The following is a 25963-nucleotide window of genomic DNA, read 5'->3' as shown; positions in this document are numbered from 1 at the left end:
ATTGTAAAAACAAATCATGGAGCCATTTGTTGCTGTTCTACCTAAGAACACAGTTAAAAGAGTCTCTATGCCAAAACCCTGCGAAAAAGCTCAGGATGTTCTTTGTGTTTTTAAAATAGAAGTCATCCAGCAACCCTGCATTTCAGCTGAGTGCACCAGCCCTTCTGTAATACGTGTACAGATCACTTCAGAGATCAGCAGGTTGAGAAGCAGTATTTGTGGTGATTTTGTTACCATGTTTTTATGCCTATTAGAATACAAAATTAACTTAAAACAATTGGTCCAGAGCCTTAACGATAAGGTTGCTACAGACGCAGGAGATGGGAGTGTATTTCTGTGTGGTTTGGAAGGCTTTGGACAGCTTGCAGTCTGCTGTCATTTTCCTAGAAGAGCAATCTGAAATGGTGGCACCAGAGAGGTTCACAAAAGGGAATCTAATGGCAGTCGTGAAGAGGGCAAATATACATCATTCCCTAAGAAAACTCTTGTAAAAATCTGTTTTACCTGTGGCATTTCCTTGGCATTTTTCCCCATAAGTGTCTGGCAAATGGTGCAGAGGAAAGAATTCCAGAGAGCCAGGACTGCAGCAAAGACATAGCAGGGACCGCTGAGGGTTTTGCTGCAGTTTCATTTACAGGAATAGATGGTTCCATATGTGTTGATGTGGTCTCAGATGTGGATTATTTATCGGTCCCCAAGACCTTTCTAGTAATAGTTTCCTGTGGCACTGTGGAGAGAAGTGGGACAGATTGTCAGAAATGAGTCCGTTGCTCCAGCTGAGTGTCACCCCAGGACAGAAGGGGCACAGTGCTCTCAGCAGCCTTGCTAGACTTGCCTCCTCCCCTGTGCAGGATGTGGCAGCCCCTGAGATAGACAGTCCTGCTGCAATGTAGCATCCTAACGCACTGTGCAGGAACCAGGGGTTCTTAGCTCTAGGAACATACATTTCTTTAGAGACAATGTACTTTTCTCCCTAATTTAACAGTCAAGTTGTCTTTAAAAGACAGTATGCACATGACACTGGAACAGTAAGGCTGAAGAGTATTTGGTGACTTTTCTGCGCTTTTTGGAATGCTTGATTTGGATGAAGACTGACTGATTAGTCCCCCAGCAGTACAGCCTGGGGATAGGATATCCCACTATCAAGCCCCATATGAGAGCCACCCTTATGCAGTGAATGAACAGCAGTGAGTTCTGACCACCAGATGCAAGGGGAATGCTTTAGCCATTGTCCCTAATCTGCAGTTTGTTGTGCTGGGGAGGTTCACGTTGGATTTTAGGAAGAATTTATTCTCAGAAAGAGTGGTAATGCATTGGCACAGGCTGCCCAGGGAAGTGATAGAGTCACCAGCCCTGGAGGTTTTCAAGAAAAGGGTAGATGTGGCACGGAGTGACATGGTTTAGATGAGCTGACAGTTGGACTAGATGATCTTATTTGTCTCTTCCAACCCTAATGGTTCTAGGGAAGCGGGAAACAGCAGAAACTTCAGAGGAGATCCTGCTCTATGTTCCATCTTGTGGTCCCAGGACAGTCTGAGAAAATCAGTGGACCATGAGCTGGAGCCCTTTTGTCAGGGAAGGCAATGCAAACAAGTCACACTTTTCTTCAGCAGTGACAGTGAGCCGCACACAACTGTCTTGCTAATGAAGGTGCTGTAGGAAGTAGGAATTCAGCCATGCATGCAAAGAATGGGGGAAAACCCAACATGAAATGAATTATATTTGCACAAGTTACACCAACCTCATCACGAGGGAAAGAGTGGCTAAGCAAGGTCATTAGAAATGATAAAATTGTGTATGTCTGTGTGCATATGCCTGAGTACTTTGACAAAAGCGAGCCGTGGATTGTTGAGAGGCCAGAGCAGCTAAGCTTTTGCTTTCTTACATAGATAAATTGCCAAAGGAAACACTATCCAAACAGTTCCACTTCAAAGGCAAGAGACAACCTTCGGGGAACTTGCGGTACTTTCAATCTGGCCAATAACGAAGTGTAAAATGTAAAATATACATGTTTAGGAAGTAGGACACATGCCGTTCAAGACAGGCCTTTCCCATGCTCTCAGACCAGTGCAGCTTCATTTGATGTGCAAATGCATGATGTGTGATCTGTCCTGGCAATGTGCTGCCTGCCAGCAGCACAAACATTTCACAAGCACCCTTTTGGGTTCCTTCGGCATGCTGTGTGCACAGCTCCTTGGCAGCCTCTGCAGCTTGAGCTTTTCTTACAGTGTATTGCTGTTGTGGTTGCACAATCCAGGTTTATTTAGCAGGTCTCATCAAGAGGCACCAGGCAAATAAAAACATCTCAAAACTAGTAGGGAATTGCACGATTAGGTGACAGATACTGGGATTAAATGACAGTACAATGAATTGTTACTGTAATGCTATGAGGAAGACATCAGTAACACAGAATTCATCAACCCTTAAGCCAGATTGTTGCAGCAGATGTCCCAGCCTTCCTGTGCACTGGAAGCTTCTGGGCATTGCATCTGATGGTAAGGGACCTCCATCACATGTTTATACGTGTCACCTGGAATTGGGTGAAATAATGTTCCTGGAATGCTTCCTGGCACGGCAGGCACAGCCATAAATAATACGCACTGTGAACATGCAGTGCAGCCTCGCACTGTCTGGTGGAACTCTATAAACCTGAGAAAAGTAACTGTGCAAATGCTCACGACAGAGAAGCAGTGGCTCATGAGCGCAGTCCTTTTCAGTAGTGGTTTGAGTGGTTTTAACTTTGTTGATAACAGGAAAAGATAGTTGTGGTGTTCACAATGCAACTGGGCTCTGTTGTACCTGTGCTGGAGGCTGGTTTTTAGTGCAGGTTCTGGATTTAAACTCAGCTGTCTGAACTGTTTAAGAATTAACCATTCTTACAAGTCAGTGGCACATCGGTGTGCTTCCGCCCCTCTAATAGTAAACTAAGGGGATTCGAGACATTAGGCAACAACTATAATGATTAGCCCCATTGTACCGAGATGTGAGTGGTCTTTGTGCCTCTGTTCCTGGACGATATGTTCTCTGGGACAGATTCTCAGTCCTATGTGTGTGCACAGCCTACAGCTTGTCAGAGGTAACCATGTGGCAGTGCTAAGACTGCCCCAGCATTGCAGCTCTGGCTGCACTGACAGTGCGGCCTGCTCTTCACTGCTAAAATGGCTGAATTGGTACTGCAGCCAGATGTAATCATCTGTAGCTTATGCTAACCTTGAGTTCCAGCGTGTCAGTTCTGGTCCTCTGAGAAAAATAGGCAATACTCATTGAAACCAGCATCCCAGCATTCCACGTTGTGCTGTTTGGAAGAAGAAAGTGGGACCCCATCACCTCGTAGTAGCAGATCATAGTTGCACTGTAGTCACCTGATATTATATCACTGCTCTCACATCAGCCAAATCCCTTCTTCCAAATGGCCCAATTTGAAAATTACTGCAGTCCCCCACTTTGCTTCTGAAGTCTCCATGTTTTCTGGCAGAGCCACACATAGTTCCCTAATACATGTGTGCTGTCAGTGGATGTGGAAGATGCAGCGAAGACAGAGAAGGAATGTGTGTAACAAGGACAAGGAAGAAAGATGCACTTTATGCAGCTGTAGTCTAGAGTGCTCAGGGAAGTCTGTTTGAAGTGATTGGGAACGCTGATGGCACTGAGGAGCCACAAAGGCTTTTCCTGCTTCCTGGTAGAGACAGCTCCAGTCGTGCCGCACTGTGACTATCAGTCATTGTGGAATAAAGATGTTAAGAGAAAAATTGCTTCCTGTGTTGATAGACTTAGCGTGCAGTAAATGGAGGTGTATGGATGCAAATGTACGGTGGTTGTAAGTGTAGCTCTCCAGAGCTCTCAGTGTGATCATGCAGAGAGAGAAACTGGTGCTTTAAATTCAGTGTTATTATGGTTTTTTGGTTTTTTTTTTTTTTTTTTTTAAGGACAGAACTGAGGAATAAGAAAGCATTGTAACACAGTGCCTCCAAATGTGCAGAGCGAGCTATTCTGCACTGGCCTCTGTGGGGAGGGAGGAGATTGTTCTTTGTGAATGGGCACAAATAAAGGTGTTAGTGCTATTCAGGCAGTATCACATCCATTGCTTTGTCTGAAGACCACAGAACTGCAGTTGTTGCCCCTTTTCATATCCTTTTTCCCAGAAGCAGTGCACCAACTCTCACTTTGCTGTACCTGTGTACACATTTATTGATACATTTATTCTCACTGGCTGAGGGCCAACAAGATGTTAATTTACTATAGATTGAAGTTTGCTTACTTTATTAGATGACAATACTCCATGCTTTCAGTAGTTCCCTCCTGTTTTCTTTAAGTATTCCATTGCTTGTGCCTGTATGACCAGTTGGAATGTGGAACAGGTTGCAGATCGCTCAGGGAGAGGGGAGGGAATACATACAAAGTGCTGGCTGTCTGCTCACAGACGCACAGCAGTGCTGCACATGGCACTGGGAAAACAAGTAGAAATGAAACTGTTTAATGTTCCTGATATTCCATACTTTCCTTTTTGAGAATGCATTTTCACTCCCATTGTTCATTTGTTACCTTTTATCCAATCTGTTTTAGTGAAGTGACTGTATCTATAGCGATTGCCTGTAGAGTGTGTGTTCAACCAACAGCATCTCGTGGTGACACTGAGGCACAGCCAATGCCATGCAGTGAAGCAGCCCAGCTCTGCTAATGGAGTAGTTACTTTATCTAAATTGACACCACTTCAAATGAGCAATGAAAGTAACCGTGGATTTAAGGGACTGCTTGAGGGGGAGCGGTGCAGAACCTGGCCCTGAGAACTTTGCTGGCTGTCAAACTAACATTCAGTCTGTCCTTTTCCCCTGTTTTAGCATTTTGAAATTAAAGACAAGTAGAACACCAGTCCATAAAAAGATCTGGGTGTTAATTTAATCATCCCTGTGACTCACGTACTGGAGAAAGAAAAGACATTGCAATTGTTTTAAACATTGTCCAAAACTCAAGCTGTGATGCAGCCGTACGCATGGGTGCCCCACTGGTTCTGATGATTTCAGATCTTCCCCAATAGCTAAACTTTATGACCATAACAGTGAGGATGAACTCTGGCCACGGCCTAGATCTGCAATTCACAAGTGTTTTTCATACAGCTGCAATAATATTCTAGAAAATGTAATTGGCCTTTTACTTCATTCACTTCTGCAAATGAAAATAAAGCTACTGTGAGAGCAGATCTTTTGCTAAGAAAATATTTTTTTTAAATATTTTTATAGCTCTGTCAACAATAAAGGAGTCTCACAGTCTAAAGTCTTTCTCTAAACCTTTTTAATGGAAAAAACTTCATAGAAAATATCCTTTTACTTTTTTAATAACATATAACTATATACATGATTAAAAACTGTAACAAAAAGCTGCAGGGACTGGAAAAATGTTTTGTTGGATCCATGCAGATGGTACATTTAAAAAAGGAATTCACAAATCCATGTACATCAAATGGAGCTGAGTGACAAGGTTGAAAAAAAAAGTGGCAACTCTGTATTAGTTACCTGAATGTAAAGCACAGACATACAAATCACACAAAAAGAATACAAAAGAGTACACAGTGTAAATGCTGTTACCACAGGAAAGCTCTTTTTAAAAAGTAAATAGGAAAAAGGAAATAAAATCTCCTTTTCCACATTTTATATTGCAGTTTAAAGATAACTAATTTCTTACTTGCTGTACTTCGTTTTTCTTAACTCTGACATACACTACAGTACAAGTAGGTGACATTTGCATTTAACAACTCAGGAATATTTTGATTCATTTTCATTTCTGTGGATGTACTGTCATTTCTGAATAGTATCATGTATATATATTGCTTTAAAAACACATACACAGCTTGACATGAGTTAGAAATACAAAATATTGAGGGCTACAACACTACAAAGTGCTGGATACTCTTGTCCTGGTCCAGCAGTGTATTTAAGGACACATGCAACTTCAAACCTAAGAGAACTGTTCAGAGAACAAAGAAAAGTAATGTGCAGAAGTGATGACTTGCTGAATCAGGGCTGGAGTTTTCAACAGGTTGTAGTAGACTGCAGCTAGGAAAACTCTTACACCTGAGGCCATCATGTTGTCCTTAAACCCCACAGAACGTATCTACAGATTATTTACCGCACTTTTAAAATACACTGTCTTAATTCTAAGTTAAAACATAAAGCAAAACCATAAAAAAAAAAGTCTGGGGAGTTCTGCAGCTGGAAGGAAGAAGGAGCTAATGCTTAGTTGGTTAATTGCAAGTTGGAAGAGATTCTATAGGCAGCAGAAAATAGTGTGACAGGTTTTAAACATCTCACTTTTAAAAGAACTTGTTCATATTTTTGTCTTGGGCTGAACAAAAACCAGACATCTTTGAAAAGTACAGGGCCAGCCAGCACGCTCACCTAAGGCTCACAAGCACGGTGCGGATGGCAGGCTGTGATTTCATAAGAACATAAGCTGACTTCTTTGCTGGGTTCTTCCTGTGGCAATGAATACTGAATGATTCTCAGTGTAATCACAAGCACTTTGCTAGCAGACAAATAAACGGAGACTGTACGTGCAAATACTTGTTTAGAAAAGAAAGAAAAAAAAGCTGGAAACAGCAATGACAACAACAACACAAGTAGGCAGGCAGTGAAAGCTGAAATGCCGTGTGCAGCCTTGGGATCCGTTCCTGTTCTCAACATCCTCCCACCCTGTCTGGCAATGCTCTTTTGTCAAGCAGGTAAAACCTCTGGAGTCCCTGTAGGTGAGGGAGGATTTCCACTTGTAGCAAGCCATAAAATAATTATTAAAATAAGCTTTGAAAACCAAAACACCGTGTGTTTTCCTTATAACAATGTAGTTCCCTCCCCAGTTTAACCTCCTTACGTGAACGTGCTAATTGGAAAGCTGCCTATCTAGAAATTTTCGTCTGGTTACAATTCAGTCTTTTCTTTCTTAAGAACATCCATGATACTTGATTCACTCCTAGCATTTCGGGTAAATCTGGCTTGTAAAGCCCTGTATGAAACAAGAAAGTTAGACGAAGGCAGGTCTGTTTGAGAAGGCAACTTGAAAGCAGTAAGACTTATTTTATTTGAAGAAGAGATAAATGTGTGCATGCATTTGCAGTTAACGGTTTTATAGCTAGAATTGTTACTAAACTGATGCCCAACAGCAACTTCATCTTGTTAAGATTTGTTTTATAAAGATGTAATGATTCTCAAGAGAGTTTTATGAAAACATGCAGAGTTGGTTTGCATTAGTTACGCAATGATGTGCCCAGTATATATGCTGCAACTTATTTTCTTAAATACATATTGTGTAACACTTTTTATTCCTGAGTGCTGGTCTCCATAAAGAATAGAGAGGGTGGCATCATGTGCTCTTCTGCACTATGTGGTCTTTCATCATTTTAGGAATTCTTCTGAGGGATCTTTATTGTCACTGTTTTAACTTCAGAATATTCTCTCAATCCGCTTTCACCCCTAAAAAACAAATGGCAGCATCAACTTAGACCTGAAATTAATTCCTTATTGAGCAAAAACTTGTGAAGTGCTTCCTCACTGAAGATATAACCTACATTTCTAGGCATAGGCTTCTGCTGCACACTGATTCTGTACAGCTTTCCTTTCATGGCATCTTTTCCGAAAAGCTGAATATGAAGTTAAGTGTTAAGTCAAAAGAACAACTGACAGCTCCAGCGTTTGTAAGGAGATAGAGAATGACATTAAACTCCTAGTTGGGAGTGAACTGATGTCCTCTGTCCTTCCCAGATCCTGAAGATGTTCAACCACCAAGACCTATGCCACTCACTGGCAGTAAAATTACTGCTTATAATTGTACCCAAGAAAGAAAAGATCCAAACTTATCCCTATGGAAAATGAACTGCTCACATCTGTGGATAAAGGTATATGTGACTCTTAAACCTCTGTTTTTTTTTCCCCTGACACAATGTCCAGCAGCAGAAATCAACATATGCGCTTACTGTGAAAGAGCGTTCAGCCTGCTCAGATTTCCACTAGTTAACTAGAAAACCTGTTTTTGCCCTTGCACAGCATCTTATTTACGATCTTTTATCTGTTAGAAGGAAGCTAGCCACGTTCTAGGTCCCAGCCATCTGACACACGACTCTGTGGGATACGTGTTCTGCTTTGTGTGAGGATCAGTGGGTGTTTCTCAATGCTGCGTAGGATTTTACTGTAGTCAGCTCCGGCCTGCCTCATCTCTTTGACAACTCTGCTGAGGTTTACAGTGGCAGTGGCGTGGCTTCTTGGACATTATGCCGGCCTCCTCTGAAGTACAGATAGTTGCATTTTTGCTGTTCATGTGTTGAAAGATGGAGAACTGTGTTCTAGTCAAATGAACAGTTAGAGTTCTAATATGTCTGCTGAATGCTGTGTGCATAAAGCAAACAGTGTCTCCACCTCAAAACATGTACAGTCCAAGTCTGAAAGCCTGAAAGTAAACAGAAATCAGTTGCATTTTGTACATGCATGGAAGTTCTCTGTTGGTATGCACATGCTCTGGTACATTTTGTGGGAGTGTAAAACGAGTGTAGCACATCTCAACTTTCTGAGTTCATCTTTTTCCATGTGTGATAAAAATCTGTTAACTGAAATGCAGAAACAAAATAAGTCCTGCATAATATAGGGCTAGCACAAACATCACAGTGGCACAGTCATAATCTGGCTGTAATATTGTATTAGCTTAGCAATGACACACACACATAGGAACATTTTCTTGCCTGTTTTTTGGTTGTTCTTTAATTGCTCAACATTATTTATGCTGTAAAATGTATCACTTAAAACAGGGATCTAAGAAAACTTGGCATTTTAATAAGAAGTATGTAGATATAAGTTGGGGAGTGTGAATTAGAAGGCGATATCTAATCAAAGATGCTGTGAAGGGAATGGAATAATTGCTCATCATACAGTGTAACAAGCAGACTCTATAATGGTCTGCCTCTGAGTTTCTGTCCCCTGTTGAGAATCTACTGGAAACCAGTGTCTCCTGCAAGACCTATAGAATAAATTTAGAGAGGGATTTTTTCAGCCCAAGGGGACCCATGTAGTGAGAAAATGTGCATTGCCACTAGAGATTTCCATGGTGCTTACAAGCAGGAGGGACCTCAGGTTCATTAATGCTTGCAATGATTACATGGGTGAGGCAGAGGGTGGAGCACGGGACTCCTCACAAAATCCAAACACCAAAGGTATTTGTAGGTTTCCGGAAAATAGGTTTTCAGAAATCTTGGTGTGAGAGAGAGATGATTGCCATTGCAAACACTAATTGTGCTTAGTATTTTCAAAGCTACGGATGGGAATCAAGTGTACAACTACTGTCAATTTTTTCATGGGAGCTGGGGTGCTGATTCCCCCCACCCTCTTCTGAAAAACTCTACAGTGCTAAGATGTGAATATTTTGCTTGCACAGTTAACCTCCCTGAAGTCAGTGGGGTCACTCTTGAGTGTCAGGTTACTCATGTGCTCTTTTGAGCTTAGTAGTTTTAGAATATTTTCACAATGATAAGAGTTAGATGAGCTGACATATTTATGCCAGTGTGAGATCACCTCATAACTCATGAATGTGGAGAATAGTACAAATGTGTTATTCAAAGTACTCCCTAATGAGGGAAAATATTTCAGACTACATAAGAGCTTATTTTATAGATCAAGTTGTATACTTCAACAAATTTAAAGTTTTAAAGAGTTTGACCTTTAGTTTTACTGCTGAGCTTGCCATTAGCCATAAGCTATTTTGAAATCTTAGGTGAGACATATCTGGTGTGCATGCCTCCTGCAAAGAGTTTAATTGAATCCTTTGTATGCGTAAGCAGTCTGAGGCTGATCCAACTGCTAAACTCCTTTGTGATTGTAATGAGAACTAGAAACTGGTAAGATTTTAAATTAGGTACGTGGGACAGTATTTGAGGGTGGAGCTCCACTTCAAAATATTTGGCGCTTAATTCTAAATGGAATAAGGAAAGACAGAAAGCTTTGTAATGGAAGGTGATTCTTTTTAAGGGATGTAAACACATTTGTCTATCCTTCTCTAGGCCTGATTTAATGTAACATTGCATATAAATCTGGAAAAGACAGAACTTTTTAATTAAATTCCAACACACCTATATTAGTAAAGGAAAAAAATAGCAAGAGAAGCAAAAATGGCAAAACAACCCTAAAACAGGTACACTGCAGTATGTAAGGAGAATCTTTATGGAAAGTACTGATTAATATGAATAAGGAAAACTTTGAAAACACAGATTACAGCTGGAAAAAACACCGAGAAATTTTCAGTATCTTTCAGAATAAGAAGAGACTCTCAGTAACTCGCGTTGCTGTGTCACAATAAATACAAAAATAAATAGCTAAAAATCACTTGCAACTGGCAGTGGTTATGAGTCATTTTTTACAATACCCTGATCCTCATATAGGAATATTTCCCGATCTTCACTTACAAAGAAGGATTCACTAATGTTTATTAAGTTTATTAAGGAGAGCTGAAAACAGCTTAGAAGACAACAGTGTAATACTTACATCTCTCTCCCGTTGCCAGACATTTTGAATCCTCCAAAAGGACTTTGGGCATTTAAGGCATTGTAGCAATTTATCCTGTAACAGGAAAAGGCATTAAGTTCAATTGCACTTGTCAGAGGCACATTTGGACAACTCTGGAGATACTGAAACTGGTGGAGCTAAGGATACTGTACAGCTATTAGTATTAACAAACTTGTATCTTTTTGAAAAGAAATGAGGGACTTACCCCATAAAGGCAGCATTCTACTCCCTACTCATAAGGAGAGTGGGGTTTAGTTTGTGAGGGCTGGAGGAGGGCAGGGAACACCTGGCTACAGCTTCACTAATGAACTGTTTGTTAATCTGCTGACAAACTTAAGTGCAAGTTTATAACACAAAGCTATTAGATTTGAATTCATCTTTTTTCCACCTGATTTTTCTTGCACCTGTACTTTCTCTAGGCTTGACATAGCAAATTGCAAGCTATTAAGCTGAAAGAGTGGCACTTCATACAGCTAAAGATGCGAGAGAAATAAGTGTCCCCTTGGTTCCTTAATGTAGAAAATACCTAATACCTTATACCTTTAGCAGAAAACTCACAGGATTCTTCCGCTCCACAGAAACGTTCATCTGTACTCCTGCCTTGCTCTCAGCAGTGCAATTCAGCAGGATAAGGGACAGCCATGCTAACAGAAAGCAAGACACTTTCCACTTAATGGCATTTGACTGCCATGAGCCAAGAGACAACATCCCCCAACAGCTGTTCTGTATCTTGGTTAGTGATTCACCACTAGGATGGGCTAGATAAACACTTCTCAGACAAAGGGTGCAAAACTGAGGTAACATGATGATAATGAGTCAAACTCTTTATCTCCAAGAGCAGGAGTGTGATAACTTCTGCCTTACCAGACTGTCCCAGCCTGCATTGCTGAAGAGACTGTCAGGGCCTTGTTTATGTCATTTGTAAAGACAGCAGCTACCAGCCCAAAATCAGAATTGTTGGCTCTCTCTATGACTTCATCCACGGTTTTAAATCTCAGTATTTCTTGAACAGGCCCAAAAATCTGCAAGAAAAATTAATCATTAATTTGTAAAACTGCTCACTCAGAGGTATTTTATTCCTGTTCTGTTCTGCTTTTAAAATGGTCTGTCCTTTCCTGTTTTACTTCTTACGAAATTTCACAGCAACGTTTATTACTGATAATTGCTGTCTGTAAAACTACACACATTTCCCAAAGCAGTCTTCCTAGCGAAACACATCAGTGTCTTCCTTTATCTCTTCCAAGTTTGAGACTCTACAGCAAATGACAAAAATTGAGCTTCTTTACCTAAACTGATGCTGTCAGTTGATCTGTGCATCAGTTCTGAAAAGATTTTCCTCGTTGTTGTTGTATAGTAATAATTTTCAGTGTAAAGCTTTTGTCTTAGATTAAAAAAGGAAACAAAGTAATGCTTAAGACATTTTAAAATTATATTGCCCGCGTGTGTGAATACCTCCTCCTTGGCAATCCGCATGTCATCTGTTACATTGGAAAACACTGTGGGTTCAATGAAGAAGCCCTTTCTTCCTAGCCCTTTACCCCCACATTCAAGTTTTGCTCCTTCAGTAATGCCGCTTTGAATCAGTTCCAAGATCTTGTTGTACTGTTTTTTATCAATCTGAAAGAGAGAAGAAGCTGTGTGACTTGCACTTGACAATCAAACCAAAATTAGTTTTTTAGGCAAGCAATATCCCAGAGAGTAGACTCATGCATATTTTCCCTGCTGGCTTGAGGTGCCAAAGATCTACAAGTAGCTGCTGACTGTTAACGTAGGGCTGTCTTCTTAAGGATGTATCTCTGTATGTATTCGGCTTAACCCACATTCTTGCTAAGGAATCTGGTTTGTAAGTGAAAAGCAAGGTATTATTTTTTTTTTGTTCTAAATTAACTTCTTGAACATTGGATAAGCCTATCTTGTTATTAGTGGCAGGAACATTTTCTAAAGATGTATGTCTAATTCTGACCATCTTTTGCTTATAATTCCCATCTCTCTAGCGGTCTACAAGCACAGTTACTGTTCTTGATAATACATGCCTGCACAGAGACTTTTGCAGGCTTCTCTCTTACGAGCAGTAGCACTGTACAGTTTGCAAACATGCCATGGCAGCTGAAGACCAGAATCCTGCTGTTAAAACTGAGAGGCAAACTTACTAATATTTAGGAAGAGGGTTTTCACTACACATCTCTGGCCCAGGACCGCAAGTGAATATGCAGTGAATGAACTCTGTCCTGTTAAGAGTTAAATATTTCCAGGCACCTTCTGGATTGTAGAGCCGGAGCACTGTTCCTTTACCTGTGGCCCTTGTTCTGTAGTGGGGTCAAAAGGACTCCCTACTACTCTCCTCTTTGCGCGTTCTACGCTTCTTCTAACAAACTCTTCATAGATCGATTCTTCCACATAAATCCGTGAGCCTGCAGTGCAGCATTGACCTTGATTGAAGAAGACTCCCTGGTGAGCTTGTTCCACAGCATAGTCCACTACAAAAACAATGTACACTGCTCTTAAACATCATAGACACATCTCATATTGCACCAATTTCATGTATATTGCATTGTGTCACATCTGCAAGACAGAAACATCTGATTCTGTGACCTTCTTGGCTTATACAAGTGACCACATGAGGCTTTAAAATTACAGGTCAATTATGAAACAATCAACCCATGATTACTGTTCCATCTTCTTTGGATGTAGAACCAAGGCACCCAGGATTCAAGCAAGAGAGGAAAATCCAGCCATATTTACACGTTCAGAGCTAAATTCTCCCACTGGGTGTAACAGCTGACTAGAAAAGAATTCGGGCCATGTGATACTGAATTTATCCTTGAAAAGTGATGACTTTCAGCACTGCAATACTTCTGTTATCATCTGTAGCACTTGGGAACACTGTTTAAGGTATAGTCTTTTATGGAATAAACAAAGCAACGATGTTTTACTCTCAGTAAATCTCAACAGAGATGTCTTATTCTGCCTTCAGCATAGTCATGGAAAAAAATTATGGTGGGTGTTCCCTGGACTAAATTCAAGTTTTCCCAGGCAGCTCCATGGAGACTGAAAACAATAGTGGATAGACATGATTAACTGATATATCCTTCTCATAGCCAAGTCTGGCACAATGAAGGGCTCTAAAAACTCTCTTCTCTGATTTTTGTGGATTTAAAAAAATTTTTTTTAATGTGCACTAAACTTTCAACAGCTTTGTCATGCTTTCTGCTAGCTTTTGGCACACAGTGTTCCTCAAACAGAACAAACAGCTCCTTTGGAATGGTGAGCAAATTGTCTGCTGTTCTTAAATAATCAGAGCTTTGAAGTTTGAATTTCAGGTCAAGTGCTGGTGGTTGTAATTATGGGAAGGCCAAAGAGCTTTAGTATGATATATTGTGGAACCGACAGTCCCAAGGAAGACTTTGCTCTTCTCTGTGCCCTGTTAATCCCCTGTGGCCTGCAACTTCTTACCAGGTCTTCAACCTTATTTGGCAGATACAGCAGGTCACAGATAAACTACAGCTGTGTGGCAGCTAGAACACAGACCTGCTCACAGCATACACTACTAGAAGTGTTCAGATGATCTGAGTAAGTAGGTTAGGTTTGAGACATGGTGGTTTCTGGTGCAAGTTGGAGATAGCTAATTCCAGTAATGACTTGAACATCTGCACCTGGCTCCAGCTGACAGGAGCCATTTTGGCCTACCAAGAAGACTGTGACTGCAATTTAGCTGTCCCAGCTTGGGAAAACTTTCCCATGTAGGAAAGACTTCCACTACTGAGAGTTGTCAAGCTTTCTCTAGCCTTTCAGACATCGGTGATTTCTGAAAATGAATGTGGGATTGTAACCAGCTCTTGTAATATATGCTATTCAGAATCATTCTATTCACTTTTTCTCCTTAAACTAAAAGAGCAAAACTTAAGTGTCTATTTCTTTGAGTTCCAAAGTTCTCAGAAAATGCAGTAAGTACAGTGTGCCTGCATGAAGCCTGAAACCATAGCTCAAAGCAAGATCTTGTTCATCTTAATGGGGTGATAACTTCAACAGCTCCTGCTAATACCTCCTAAATATCAACACTGTTAACTATTTCATTGCTGATCATTTCAGCAGAAACTTCCAGTCTGTGTTTTTATCCTGTCCTAAACTGCTGTCCTGTACCTCCTCAGGTGCCAAAAATCCCAGCTGCAGATCATCCAGTTGCCAAAATCTTCAGCTCCCTGCTGACACTGGCAATGAGGATATTTCAGAACACAATTCTTCAATTGTGAAAATGTGTAAAATTGAAGTCTCCATCTATAGCTAACATTAAAATAGCTTAAAATACTGCACTGATTAGCTAATGTATTATTCAAATTAATTCAAAGCCCTCCCTTTTTAAAATGGCTTTGAATCTATCACAGACCACCTTACTGCAGAGTTTAGAACAACAAATGCATATGGGACCATGATTATGATTATGCCATATCCATGTGCTTGGTTCTGTTTTTCTGTTCTCTGCAAATCTGGGTACAAATGTTTTCTCTTTACAAAAATATCATATCCCTGGTTCTTGCTGTAATATTGAGAAGTGCAACTAGATACAGTTGTATTGGTCCATTTCACTTTGACTAAAAGATAAGCTTTAAGATGAAGAAAGAAAAGGATGCCACGGAAACATTTAAGAAAAATGTGGAAGTGCTGACTTACAGTCAGCATCTGCGAAAATGATGTTTGGGCTTTTCCCACCCAGTTCCAGTGTAACTCTCTTCAAGTTACTCCTTCCAGCTGCTTCTTGGATCAGCTTCCCAACCTGAAAGGAAATGGAGACAAATTTTACAGGCAATGTAGTCATGCAGTTCACTTTAACAGCCAATGCTGGACATCACTGGAACAGAGCCTTGAATATTCCAGCAAGTTCTTCAGTCTAAACAGATTTTCATCATCAGTGGACAGCGTTCCAGTTTTCTTGTTCTAGAATTGGAGAGGGGACAAGGCAAAGCACGAGGTGTTTGTACCCTTCATCCTTTTGTACCTATGCTAAAATGGCTTGGACTTTACTTCAGGGTGCTTTAGGATGGCTGAGTTAAATATCTGAAATTGGCATAGCTAGAATAATTTCCATCAAAACTACTGGCATGTTCACAAGGTTTTACATCTATTGCCCAGAGGATTGCTTATACAATTTTTAGTTTGATGCAGAACAAAATAGATCTGATAACAGACTATGCATTAAGCCTTTATTAAGCATATTACTGTTCATTAGTAATAACTGCTATCACACTTCTTTATGTAGTCCAGGTGTTAGCTATCCAACGTGATGACTGCTATTAGAATTTATTTCACTCTTATTACTTGTAAAGTGCTAGCCAAACTGTTTGTAGGAGAGCATTTGTTCTCCAAATTCAGTTTTCAGCACCAAAAGTTTTAAATAATTCGACAGTGAAATCACGATCGAGAATGTATCAGATTCTGAGGAAATCATCAGCCTTTTCTGCAGGATTAGCAGCATACCAAGCAGGGCAAGAAGTTAGAAATGCACCATCCCAGATCTGACCCTCAGCTGCACCACAGATAATCTTTATATGGGTTGAGGAGGTCAAAAGCACCTTCAAATATTTTGGTAGGTTGTGGGGTCAGCTGGAGCAGAATGCAGCCCTGTGAGAAAACTGGAACAGCATCAAGTTGCAGATCTCACTACGGAACATAAGGCTTGATTAAATGGAGTAGCAGTCTGACAGCTACACGTTTGATGTGTTTTGTGTACTCAGTACAGAGGGCAGTGCAGTTGGAGAGGCAGCAGTGCTCTCTGGAAATTCTCTCTTCCCTGGATTAATGAATCAAAAATAGATCAGATTCTATAGTCACAGTATAACTGTGCCTATTCTGCAGCTAATAAAATATCACAGGTATCACGCAGTAAAGCGTGGGATTAAGTGTCTCTTTACAATTTAGAAGCTTGAGAACTTTCCTAAGTGATCTCTCTTAACTGGGACATGTTTTAAGGTCACATGGAGAGCTGCATGTGGCGTGAGTCCGCAGTGAGACTTCTTTCTCTCTTCTCTCATTGGATTTCTGAGGTTTCCATTTCTAAGGCCGGGTGAATGGGATTCCCTGCAGTAAGGGGTTAATGGTTGAGAAGCTGAACCTCCTAGAGAAGTGAAGTCAGGCTGCTGGAGAAAGTTAAGTCAGCACTAGAGTAATCAGAAAGCAAATGACACAGCAACCAGAGCCTCCACAGAAAACAAACAGAAAGCAGACACAAAAACAATCAAACAAACAAACACAAAAACACCCAACTAACCAAACAAAAGAAGACACACACACAAAGCAAAAACAACAGGGTGACGAAGGAGCTGTCAGCCATTTCACGTGCCTTTGTGATTAACTGTTTATCTGGTGATACCACAATTGTGTGTAACTGAGGGTTTAAAAAAAATATATAGAAATTACCATTAATTTCTTTATCCCTATATTGACGGGGTGTTGACGTTATCATGAAATTCCTTGCATATCCTCTTAATTGGAACTGATTTTATTGCTGTGTTTGACTGACAGCCAGAAGTGAACATGAAAAAGAAGGACCCTTTCTGCCCTCCACCCCCACTACACATATCAAGCACGTCATCTGCAAATTCCAGCCTCTCAAACTGCTGAAAATGTACACTGAAAACTACTGAGAGTGCTGTGTTTATACCCAGTGCCAGCTAATGCCATTCACACCCTCACTGCCTTGAACCTCCCCCTCCAAGTCCAAATATCGCGAGTGGCAAATAGAGGCAACAGCCTTAATTTGAAAAAAAGTGCTGTTCACAGTATTGTTAATAGAGGGAGGTTATTGTCAAGTTTCCAGACAGAAACTTAACAGCCTCACCATGTCTTCTCATCAGAAATCAGCATAGACATCAGGTTGGTAGGGCTCACGCTGCTCAGCATTTTTGTTCACTGTGCTTCTATTGTCCCCTACGTACACAGGTTGAAAAAAGTCTTAGGGAGGGCACCAGAGCTGTGATTATTTAGTGACAAAGACTGCCTTTTGTAACTGACCTTCTCTATAAAGAGAAAGACAGCATGAAAGGGATAAGTGATAGTGTTCCAATCTGTATGGCCTTTCAGTACACGCTTCCTGTGGTGTCTCTCAGCTCTATCTGTGAGCTCCCAATAGGCAGCACAGCCTTGCAAAGGAACACTGGAAGAGAGGACTCTCCCACAGATAATGGAGCTGTGTGGTTATCCTGCAGGAATGTTGGCAGAGAAAACTGTGACTCCCCATCTTTGTTTTGAATAGGCTTCAAGATTGATATCAGGAGTATCCCTGGATAGCTTGTGAAGTACCATAACCTTGAAAGCTGCATGGAGGGTGAGGCAGATGTAATTTGGCCCATCTCAAAGAAAACAATTTGTTATTCAGAACAACAACAACAAGAAAGATGATTAAATAGACGTTTTGGAGCACCCTTGTGCAATACAACTTGTTGAAGAATAGTTTCTGGACTGTGAACTGCATGATGTTAGGTATTGAGAGTGTACTGTGACATACAGCATTTGGTTGCTGCTTATTTCCGCGTTCAGTGTCTCCTTCAAGAGGATGCTCATGCAGTCATTTTCAGTACTTCTCTACAGAAATTCAAAGAAGTCTGTTGATTTCATGTTCTCTTCCTTTTCTGTTTCCAGACAGAAAACAGCATCTAAATGGTATAGGTGTTTTTGCCTGTTAAAGCACTGGAAGTCTCACGAATCAAAAGCAAATCTCTAAGGTTTGTGATACTTCCTCTACAGTTTTCTCAGAACCTCTGGCTTCACCTTTGCTCTGAGCCTCCTGTGGTCACATGTTATGCTATTAGAGAACACCTGAATCCAAGGGAACAGCAGTCTAGCTGAACAGATAGTTTTCTTGCACGCTGCAAGATAAGACTGTGAAGGTAAGAAGGCACAGGAAATTCTGTAAGCTAAAATATTCCACAAACACTGAAAACTGATGGAAGAAATCTACCTCATCAGTTAGTTACTTCAACATTTTAAGTACCTGGGGTAGTGATCTTTGCTTTATTATATAGCTTTCCTGGGATACTGGGAGAACAGCTGAAGAATCTAAGTGTTGTAAGTTACAAGAGATTAATAAAGTCCGAGGAAGATGGTATGAGCAGATACATCTCTTTCTGTTTTCTGGAATTACAGAGTTTTCTCTCTCCCGGTATTGAGGCACAAATTGTGATAATTTTGGCAAAACTTTGAAACCTATCCTTCTGCTTAGTCTTTGATGATTATTATATTTTTTTGAATCCACACTGTATGCAAAATTTTCCTGAGAAACATTTAAAGACCAAGGTATTTGGGATGTGTCCCCAGATTCAGCAAAGACAAATGCATTTTGAAATACAGACATGAAGAGCAGCTTTATTTGACCTTGCAATGCCCTGTGTAAGGAGCAGCCCTGAAAAAAGCACAATGAATAATGCTGCACAAGTGAAAAGGGAATCCCAAAGAGAAATCCCTGGAGGGAATCCTATGCTATAAATGGTTTATTTGTTCCTTGGATAAATACTGGTCCCATGGAAGTCTGTGGCTAAACTCTTGTTGACTTTGAAAGCGTTTATACATCACCCCATTTGTTTCAGTTTTAAGAAGCAGTTTTTGTAGTCATCCAAGGACAGTTCCCTAAGTTCTACCAAAATCACCAAGGAAGAAAAAAGGAAAAGACTTTTTTTCATTCATGAAGCTCAACCTTTCCAAGATGCAATCAAAATAGTTAAGCCGGAGCAAGAATGAATAATAATGTAGCCTCCTTAAATTCTTCTTATTTCGAACAAGGAATGCCTGTAGTTCTGTAAGCTCGCAGACTTCTCAGAACAGGACAAATCACCTTTAGGATTCTTGTTGTTAAAAGCAGAAAATTCCAGGATGTAATTCTTCATGATGTCCAGAACCAGCATGAGATTGTATGATCCAGGAGAGCTTACACAACTTGAGCAGTAGGTAGACATTCTGTCTACATCATGCATTGGGATATTAATCTCACTTCGGAAATGAAAGGAGATTCCTGCTGAGTAAATTAGAATCAGTGGTAATACAGCTGTTAGCTACAAACATTTGTTTGGCATGAATCAATCTCAACTCTCCTGTAGTTTGCTTTGATGGTCTCTCTTGTATCTTGTTGACTAACGATGAGATCATTCTTTGTTAATCTAAGTGCATAGAGAAAACATTCTGCCAAACAAAATGCAGGCTTTTTTTTTTTTTTAATGTTGTTTATAGACCTTTTGTTTACACAGGCATCCAGAACAACTTATTGGATATTTATTTGGGTCACTTTACAGAAGAGCATGAACATAGACCTAAATCCTATCTTTAATCTGTCTGCTTTTTAACGGGTGGTAGTTCGAACAAAGTGGAAACCAGCCACTTAAGATAAATTTCTAGTTGGCCAGGGCTTCAAATGTTCTGTGTGCTATCTATGATTCTCATCTCGAGAGCGTTTAACAACTGGAGAGAGTTGCAAACATCTCTGGTTTGGAGGTAACACATTTGTTTCTGAACAGAAGTTATTAGAACTCATTAAGCTTTTGCAACAAAAAAAAAATTTTAATCCAGCCAGTCCCTTAAATGCTTTTTTTTTTTTTTTAGTTGCATAGCTTCTTAAACTTCATAATAATCTCTAATCTTAGGTCTCAAACAGATCATACCTAAATATTCCATGCACATCAGGAATTTATAGGTACCCAGATTCTGTTCAAATGGAGCACACGCATACAGGCATGGCCAGAAAGCTCACAGCAGTTAAAATAACTGTATTTGTTGAGGCTCTGTATTCACAGACTTGCGTGGAAATAAAGGCGTATGAAGAGTAAAGCAGCATCTGAAAATGTCTTTTCCCTGCCACTTGTTGGTTTTTTACCTTCTTCTACTTAGCAAAATTTCTTTCAAACAATAAGAAGGCAGCAGAAAAGTGAAGAACATCTCTGCATTTGTTGATATGTGTAAAAATCGTCCTCTCATCATCAGTTGTCTGGAAGTAAGTTGTGCTGCTCATTTAACTCTAGAGGAAGAGAAGAGACTTGTGTAACCTCTCCTGTACTTCTGAGCCCTGCAGCCCAAGAGCAGACACATGGGTAAACCAGATATCCAGAGTTTGAATCTGTTCTGAAGCTCAGAAAATGAAAAGGACTTAAATAAATTGTTCCTAGTAAGTCTTGCAAAAGAACTGCATTTTTAAAGGAACTTTAAAGGACATAGAGCAATATATGGAACGGTGAAGAAGTTGAAGCAGAGAGGGTCAGAGTAAAATGGATAGGCATGAACAGTGAATAACAGGGATAGTATAGGAGATGGCTGAGCTTCACAGAACCACCCGCAAGGTCCTGGCAGGCAAGAATTCCACCCTACAACTAAGGACTAGAAAGATCAAGGATACGTACAGTAAGAGGCAATGGGATGCTTAAATTGCGTATGATCTTTCAAGGAAAGGTAAGAAAGGAATGAGAACAAGTGTTGACATTGTCAGATTGGCTGGAACAAAGATTGTTTTTGGCAGTATAATTTTCATGTGATTGCGGAAGATGAGGAAAAAAACATGTCAGTGATGCCTGAGAGGAGATTGCCATAATTAAGGAGTCTCATGGATCAGCCCTGGATCACTATAACATCACAGTAAAAATAAACGTTTCTGTTAAAAAGCTGCTGAAGAGTATGAATCAAAGCAAGCAGAGAAGCCAAGAAAGCTGCTGAAATTTAAGGAGACACAGTATTTTTAGGCTTACTTTCTTACTCAGTACGATTTTCTTTCTCTTGTTGCAACAGTTGTTGAAGTGAAATCCATAGCTGACTGGGTTGGGTGTCTGCAGGATCCTTCCTAATGAGCTGTGGAAGTAAGTTTAGAGGGAAATGTACTACGGGATTGAGGGAAGAAGTGATCCACGGGAAGGTCTTTCACAAGAAGGAGTCTAAGGTAAGAAAGACATGGAAGACTACTGTTCTGATGTGCATAAGCTAACCCATAAAAGGGAGTGCCAGGAGGAAAGAAGGAAGTGGAATCAAGCAGTGATGGTACCACAGGAAGACAGGTCCTTTCAGATAACTAGTTTTTACATAGTTTTTGGGAAGAGTGAATGAAAAGTAAATAGTGGTACTTAATTTTGAAAGTACTAAAGAATCTGAGAAAATAAAATAGAGACAGGGTGCTCCGTCCAAACATCACTTTTCTTTTCCTAGTCAGAGTTATGCTTCTCCCTAGACTTACTGATTCCCTTAGAAGCAGTTTCCATCAGTGTTGGAAACACACACTCTAAATGCACGCAGTTCAAAAACTGTGCAACTTTTATCTCCTTACTACAATAATATGAAGGCAAATTTTGAAGAGGTTGCAAGGATGGCCACTGGTAGTGATTAAATACAATTGTCCACATATACTTTCAGGCTCAGGAAGTATTTAAATTACTGATTACCAAAGGTTATGAGGGAAAAGCATCACTCTACACGTGCTTTGTTCTTCTGTAAGCAGTCTGTTACTGGTTATGTTCCGAGATAAGGTACTAGGCTGGATGGATCTTTGGTGTGGCTGTGTCAGCCTTTGTTGAGATAAGGTCATGAACTTGGCCTTCTTGCTGTTATTTCTTTTGTATGTGGGTTGGAATCAATACATCTTGTAAAACATTAGCATTAATATTGCTTGTAGGAAAAGCAGCCCTTAAAAAAACTCCTCAGGACTTGAGGATGTTTTTTACAGGCCAATACTGAGTTTTCAATAGTCACAAATATATACCTGAAAGGTAAAACATTTATATTTTTTTCTGAAAGAACTTTATGGTAAACTTGAGAAAAAAAACCTGCTTCAGACATCTAAACTTGAAGATCTTCCCTACTCTACTGATAGATTTTTCTCTTAATCCTCTCGTGCTGAAAGTATTAACTGCCTTCACTAGCACCTGGACAAAAGGGGAAAATAAAAGTTAATATCTGTACATATCTGATGGCTATCAGAAATCTTCATCCCTGGAAAGTACCATTGACATGCTTCAGAAAAGACCAGAGAGACAAAATATTTGCATTATTATTTCATTAGAAATTGAAAAGTATGTTGGAGAAGTCACACACTCTGTAGTTCAGCTCATGTCACAGCGCTGTTTTTAAATTGTACAATGTTGACTTGCTGTTACGAAAATTCAGTGTTACAGGAAATCAGAAACAATATGGTATAGTTTACACTAACTCTGCATTAAAATGTTCCATCTGTTCTTGCTTTTGGTTCTTAGAGAATGGCTTTTTCATCTCTGTAATGCTTTTCACTTCCTATTAGTAAGGCTTTTAAAGGTAGGCACTGAGTTAGTATAAAACCCACAGCTTTTGAGTTTAAACGCCTATTAAAACTAAAGCTGTCTGGAACTACAATAAAAATTTATTTTGGCTACAAAAGACAACTTTGAAACCTAACCCATCTGTATTTTTCCTCCTCCAAACAGAGCAACATCCTGTATCATAGAATATTTAACTTAAACAGAGACTGCATACCTTTATGAAAACAATTGTTTCAACTTAATTTATGGGGGGTAATCAGCTCGTATTAAGGTTTTCAGTACTCCAGGATGCTAATATAAATTGGTTACAGGAGATGTAATAACTAGAGTAATTCCTCAGAATCATCTGAAATGTGCTGTTGCTGTTGACTTAGTATATAACCTGCCTATGTTGTAATTTCAAATTGCCATAAAAATTCATGTGCAGTGGCATACAGTAATTGCGAGTTAACTGTCTGTGCAAATTAGGCGTACAGCCAAAGTTTCATTTTACTGATAATCTATGCTCATGTGCACTGACTTCCAAACAATTACAGGATAAATCCACCAAAATTATTTATTTGTAGGAGTTGATCAAGTCTTTGCAAGCCTGGGCACACCAGGGAGATACGCACATGTATCTAGAAGGGCTGTTCGACCAGTCAGTTTATTGACTCAAGAACAAACCTGACTCACTGTGAAGTGCAGCATCCCTGGGATGCATACAGCCTGCAACTGCCATGAGTGGGAGTCAAACATATCAAAGAGAGACTGGATCCCTGGGGTTGAGCTCCCCCCATAGAACAGTTTGACAGATTTTGCATTGAAAAGGGCCTGTTTTTAGCACCCTCTAAATATAACCAGCCCTGAAACTCCCACAGAGATTCCTTTCTGTCTGCCTTCAGAGGATGAGATAAGGCTCCCTCTCTTGTGACTTCAGTCTGGAGTACCTCTATCATCCCCCCCAACCCTGATAACAGCTGGCTTTGCACATATTTGAGAGCAAAGCATGATCTGAGTTGAGGGATTCATTTCTCTTTCTGTAGATTACAACCTTCTTCTTCATCCCAACCTCCTTTGTAACATCTGCATCGTAGAATCAGTGCAAGACATTTGGGCATCCAGGAGGCAGTTGGCTCCCTTCATCTTCTGGCCATTTTTTTTCTCACCATTTTGGGAACAGACACCTTGGACAATTTCCTTTTCACCCCGCAATCCTTCCTTTCTAGACCTTCTCTTCCTCAGTATACTTGAATGCAGCATCAAAGCTGAAGTGTGTTTGCCCTCTTCCTCTCCCCGTTTCCCCACGTATGCCAAGATACACAAATTGTGGATGCTAAAGCAGAATTTATGTATGTTGTGATATACACTGGATGTTCTGCTTACTTGCATGAGGTTCACATCCTCATAAGCCCACAGGAAATCCCAGCAATATTTTTCTAGCCGAATCTCCTGTGCTGAGGTGCTGGGCACAGCAGGGGCTGGAGGAAAAGAGCCATTTCTGCTTTGAATATACTGCAGTCTAGAAGTTTAGCTGAGAAGGACCAACCAGTATTATTAAAATATCTCTCTTTTACTCAGTGACTGTGAGAAATGCAATGCAAGGACTTAATTCACATTTTATAGTAGCATACCTGGGAATGCTCTTACCTCAGTGGATCCAGTAAACGCAATTTTATCAATGCCAACATGAGATGCTATTGCTGCACCAACAATTGGACCAAATCCTGGCAAAATATTGACAACTCCTGGTGGAAAGCCAGCCTATCAAAATAGGAACAGATGAAGGGAAGCGTGATTTATGAAACCTGACAGAGCATGTTAAAGCAGGCATGTACCAGTAGTTCTTTCTCCATAAAGACAGACGGAGACATTATTCCTGTCAATTATTCTTACCTCCTTGATGAGGGCTCCCATATAGAGAGCGCTGAGTGGTGTTTGTTCTGCTGGTTTAATAACTACTGTATTGCCACAGCACAGAGCTGGAGCAATCTTCCATGCAAACATCAGCAGGGGGAAGTTCCACTGTAGGAAAAAATAAAAGTTGATGGAAAAATATTGCGGTGGTGTTTTGTTTTCAAGATGTCAAGCTGCTACCTCACTTATTTCTCAGGCCTATCCTCAACATAAATCTTTCCCAGCACAAAGCAAGGATTTTTTTAATTACTGCCATTAAGAAAGTGACAGCAGTGACCTTCTAGTTCTTTCTCTTCAGTTCAAAGAAACACAAGCCCCACATGATCTTCACAGAACAATCTTCTGTTATCTGTTCACTTTTTTATACACCGCTTTTTATTTACTTTTTTGCAGTTAGCAGTTTTAATTCCCCACAACAAATAGTTCTTGCTTCCATTTCTTGTATATGTCCTAAGGCATAAGATCTATACTCAAATTATACAATCAGTATATAAGTATATAAGTGATGGAATTGTGATAAAATATAAATATAAATGTCAATACCAGGTGAAAGCATTTAATTAGTATCTTTTCTCAAAAAGTATTCTGCAGTTTACATGAAAGGAATGAAAAGGGCAGAAAAAAGTTGAGAAAAACTGCTGGAATAAGAAATCAGTGTCGTCAGTAATTTCAACTTCACTTAACTGCAGCGGAAGTAGTGAATTGTATTAATTTGATACATAGAGAAACTGTGGGTAAAGATAAGAGTAAAAAGTGTTTCACTTTCTGCAGCAAGGCCCGATCCTAACAGATTAAGTGGACAGTCCTGGTGATTTCAGTGGAAATGCCAGAGTAGTAAGATAACTGCATTTGCAGAATCACTCTTATAGAAGCAAATAATCATCTTCTTTGGAAAGAAAATAGAAAGTATCAGTCAGCCACTGGCCAGAACACGTTACTGCCTGATGCATATCAGCTGCCACTCTCATGGACATTTCTTTAGCCCCTGGCTAGCTTGAAAAAATACACAACTGTCTTCCCATCACTGAACACCCAATTTTTTACTCCCTCAGTTGTTTATAAACTCCGGAGACAAAGTGATGTTTTAATTCCATCTCCAGTATATAAACCTAGGAGGGGAGCTATTGGGCCAACAGCGTGCTGACAGCCTGCACTTGTAGTGCTATTGCACGAAGAGCTCTGACAAGCTTTATAGGGTAGTATGTAGCCCTGTTTACGCTAAAAAGCTGCCAAAGAGAATATGTTTTGATGTAAGCTAGGATATGAAAGAGGATGAGGAGTTTAGTG

General features: G+C 40.1%; 1 protein-coding gene and 1 long non-coding RNA gene across 4 annotated transcripts in view; one reads left to right on the top strand and one right to left on the bottom strand.

Moving 5' to 3' along the window:
• The window catches only part of LOC110403630, a 100602-nt gene that overhangs the window by 63417 nt on the left and 11222 nt on the right, over nt 1-25963 (top strand). Inside the window, exon 3 of one of the 2 annotated variants that reach the window (XR_002441764.1) lies at nt 21288-24401. The exons of the other annotated variant lie outside the window; for it this stretch is intronic. This is a non-coding gene — a long non-coding RNA (uncharacterized LOC110403630). Of the gene's footprint in view, nt 1-21287; nt 24402-25963 lie in introns of those variants that run through there. 2 annotated transcript variants of the gene reach the window in all.
• The window catches only part of ALDH1A2 (aldehyde dehydrogenase 1 family member A2), a 56835-nt gene continuing 36144 nt past the window's right edge, over nt 5273-25963 (bottom strand). For both annotated transcript variants that reach the window (XM_021407087.1, XM_021407086.1), the window contains exons 6-13: nt 24656-24784; nt 24410-24523; nt 15201-15303; nt 12825-13009; nt 11985-12149; nt 11397-11554; nt 10512-10586; nt 5273-7460 (exon numbers count right to left, since the gene is read on the bottom strand). In XM_021407087.1, the coding sequence (XP_021262762.1) occupies nt 7388-7460; nt 10512-10586; nt 11397-11554; nt 11985-12149; nt 12825-13009; nt 15201-15303; nt 24410-24523; nt 24656-24784 (1002 nt within the window). In that variant the 3' untranslated portion in view covers nt 5273-7387. The remainder of the gene's footprint in view (nt 7461-10511; nt 10587-11396; nt 11555-11984; nt 12150-12824; nt 13010-15200; nt 15304-24409; nt 24524-24655; nt 24785-25963) is intronic.

The sequence above is a fragment of the Numida meleagris genome, chromosome 9 (assembly GCF_002078875.1).
Source record: "Numida meleagris isolate 19003 breed g44 Domestic line chromosome 9, NumMel1.0, whole genome shotgun sequence".
In the NCBI taxonomy this organism is placed as follows: Eukaryota; Metazoa; Chordata; class Aves; order Galliformes; family Numididae; genus Numida; species Numida meleagris.
This window is presented reverse-complemented; position numbering and strand designations above follow the sequence as displayed.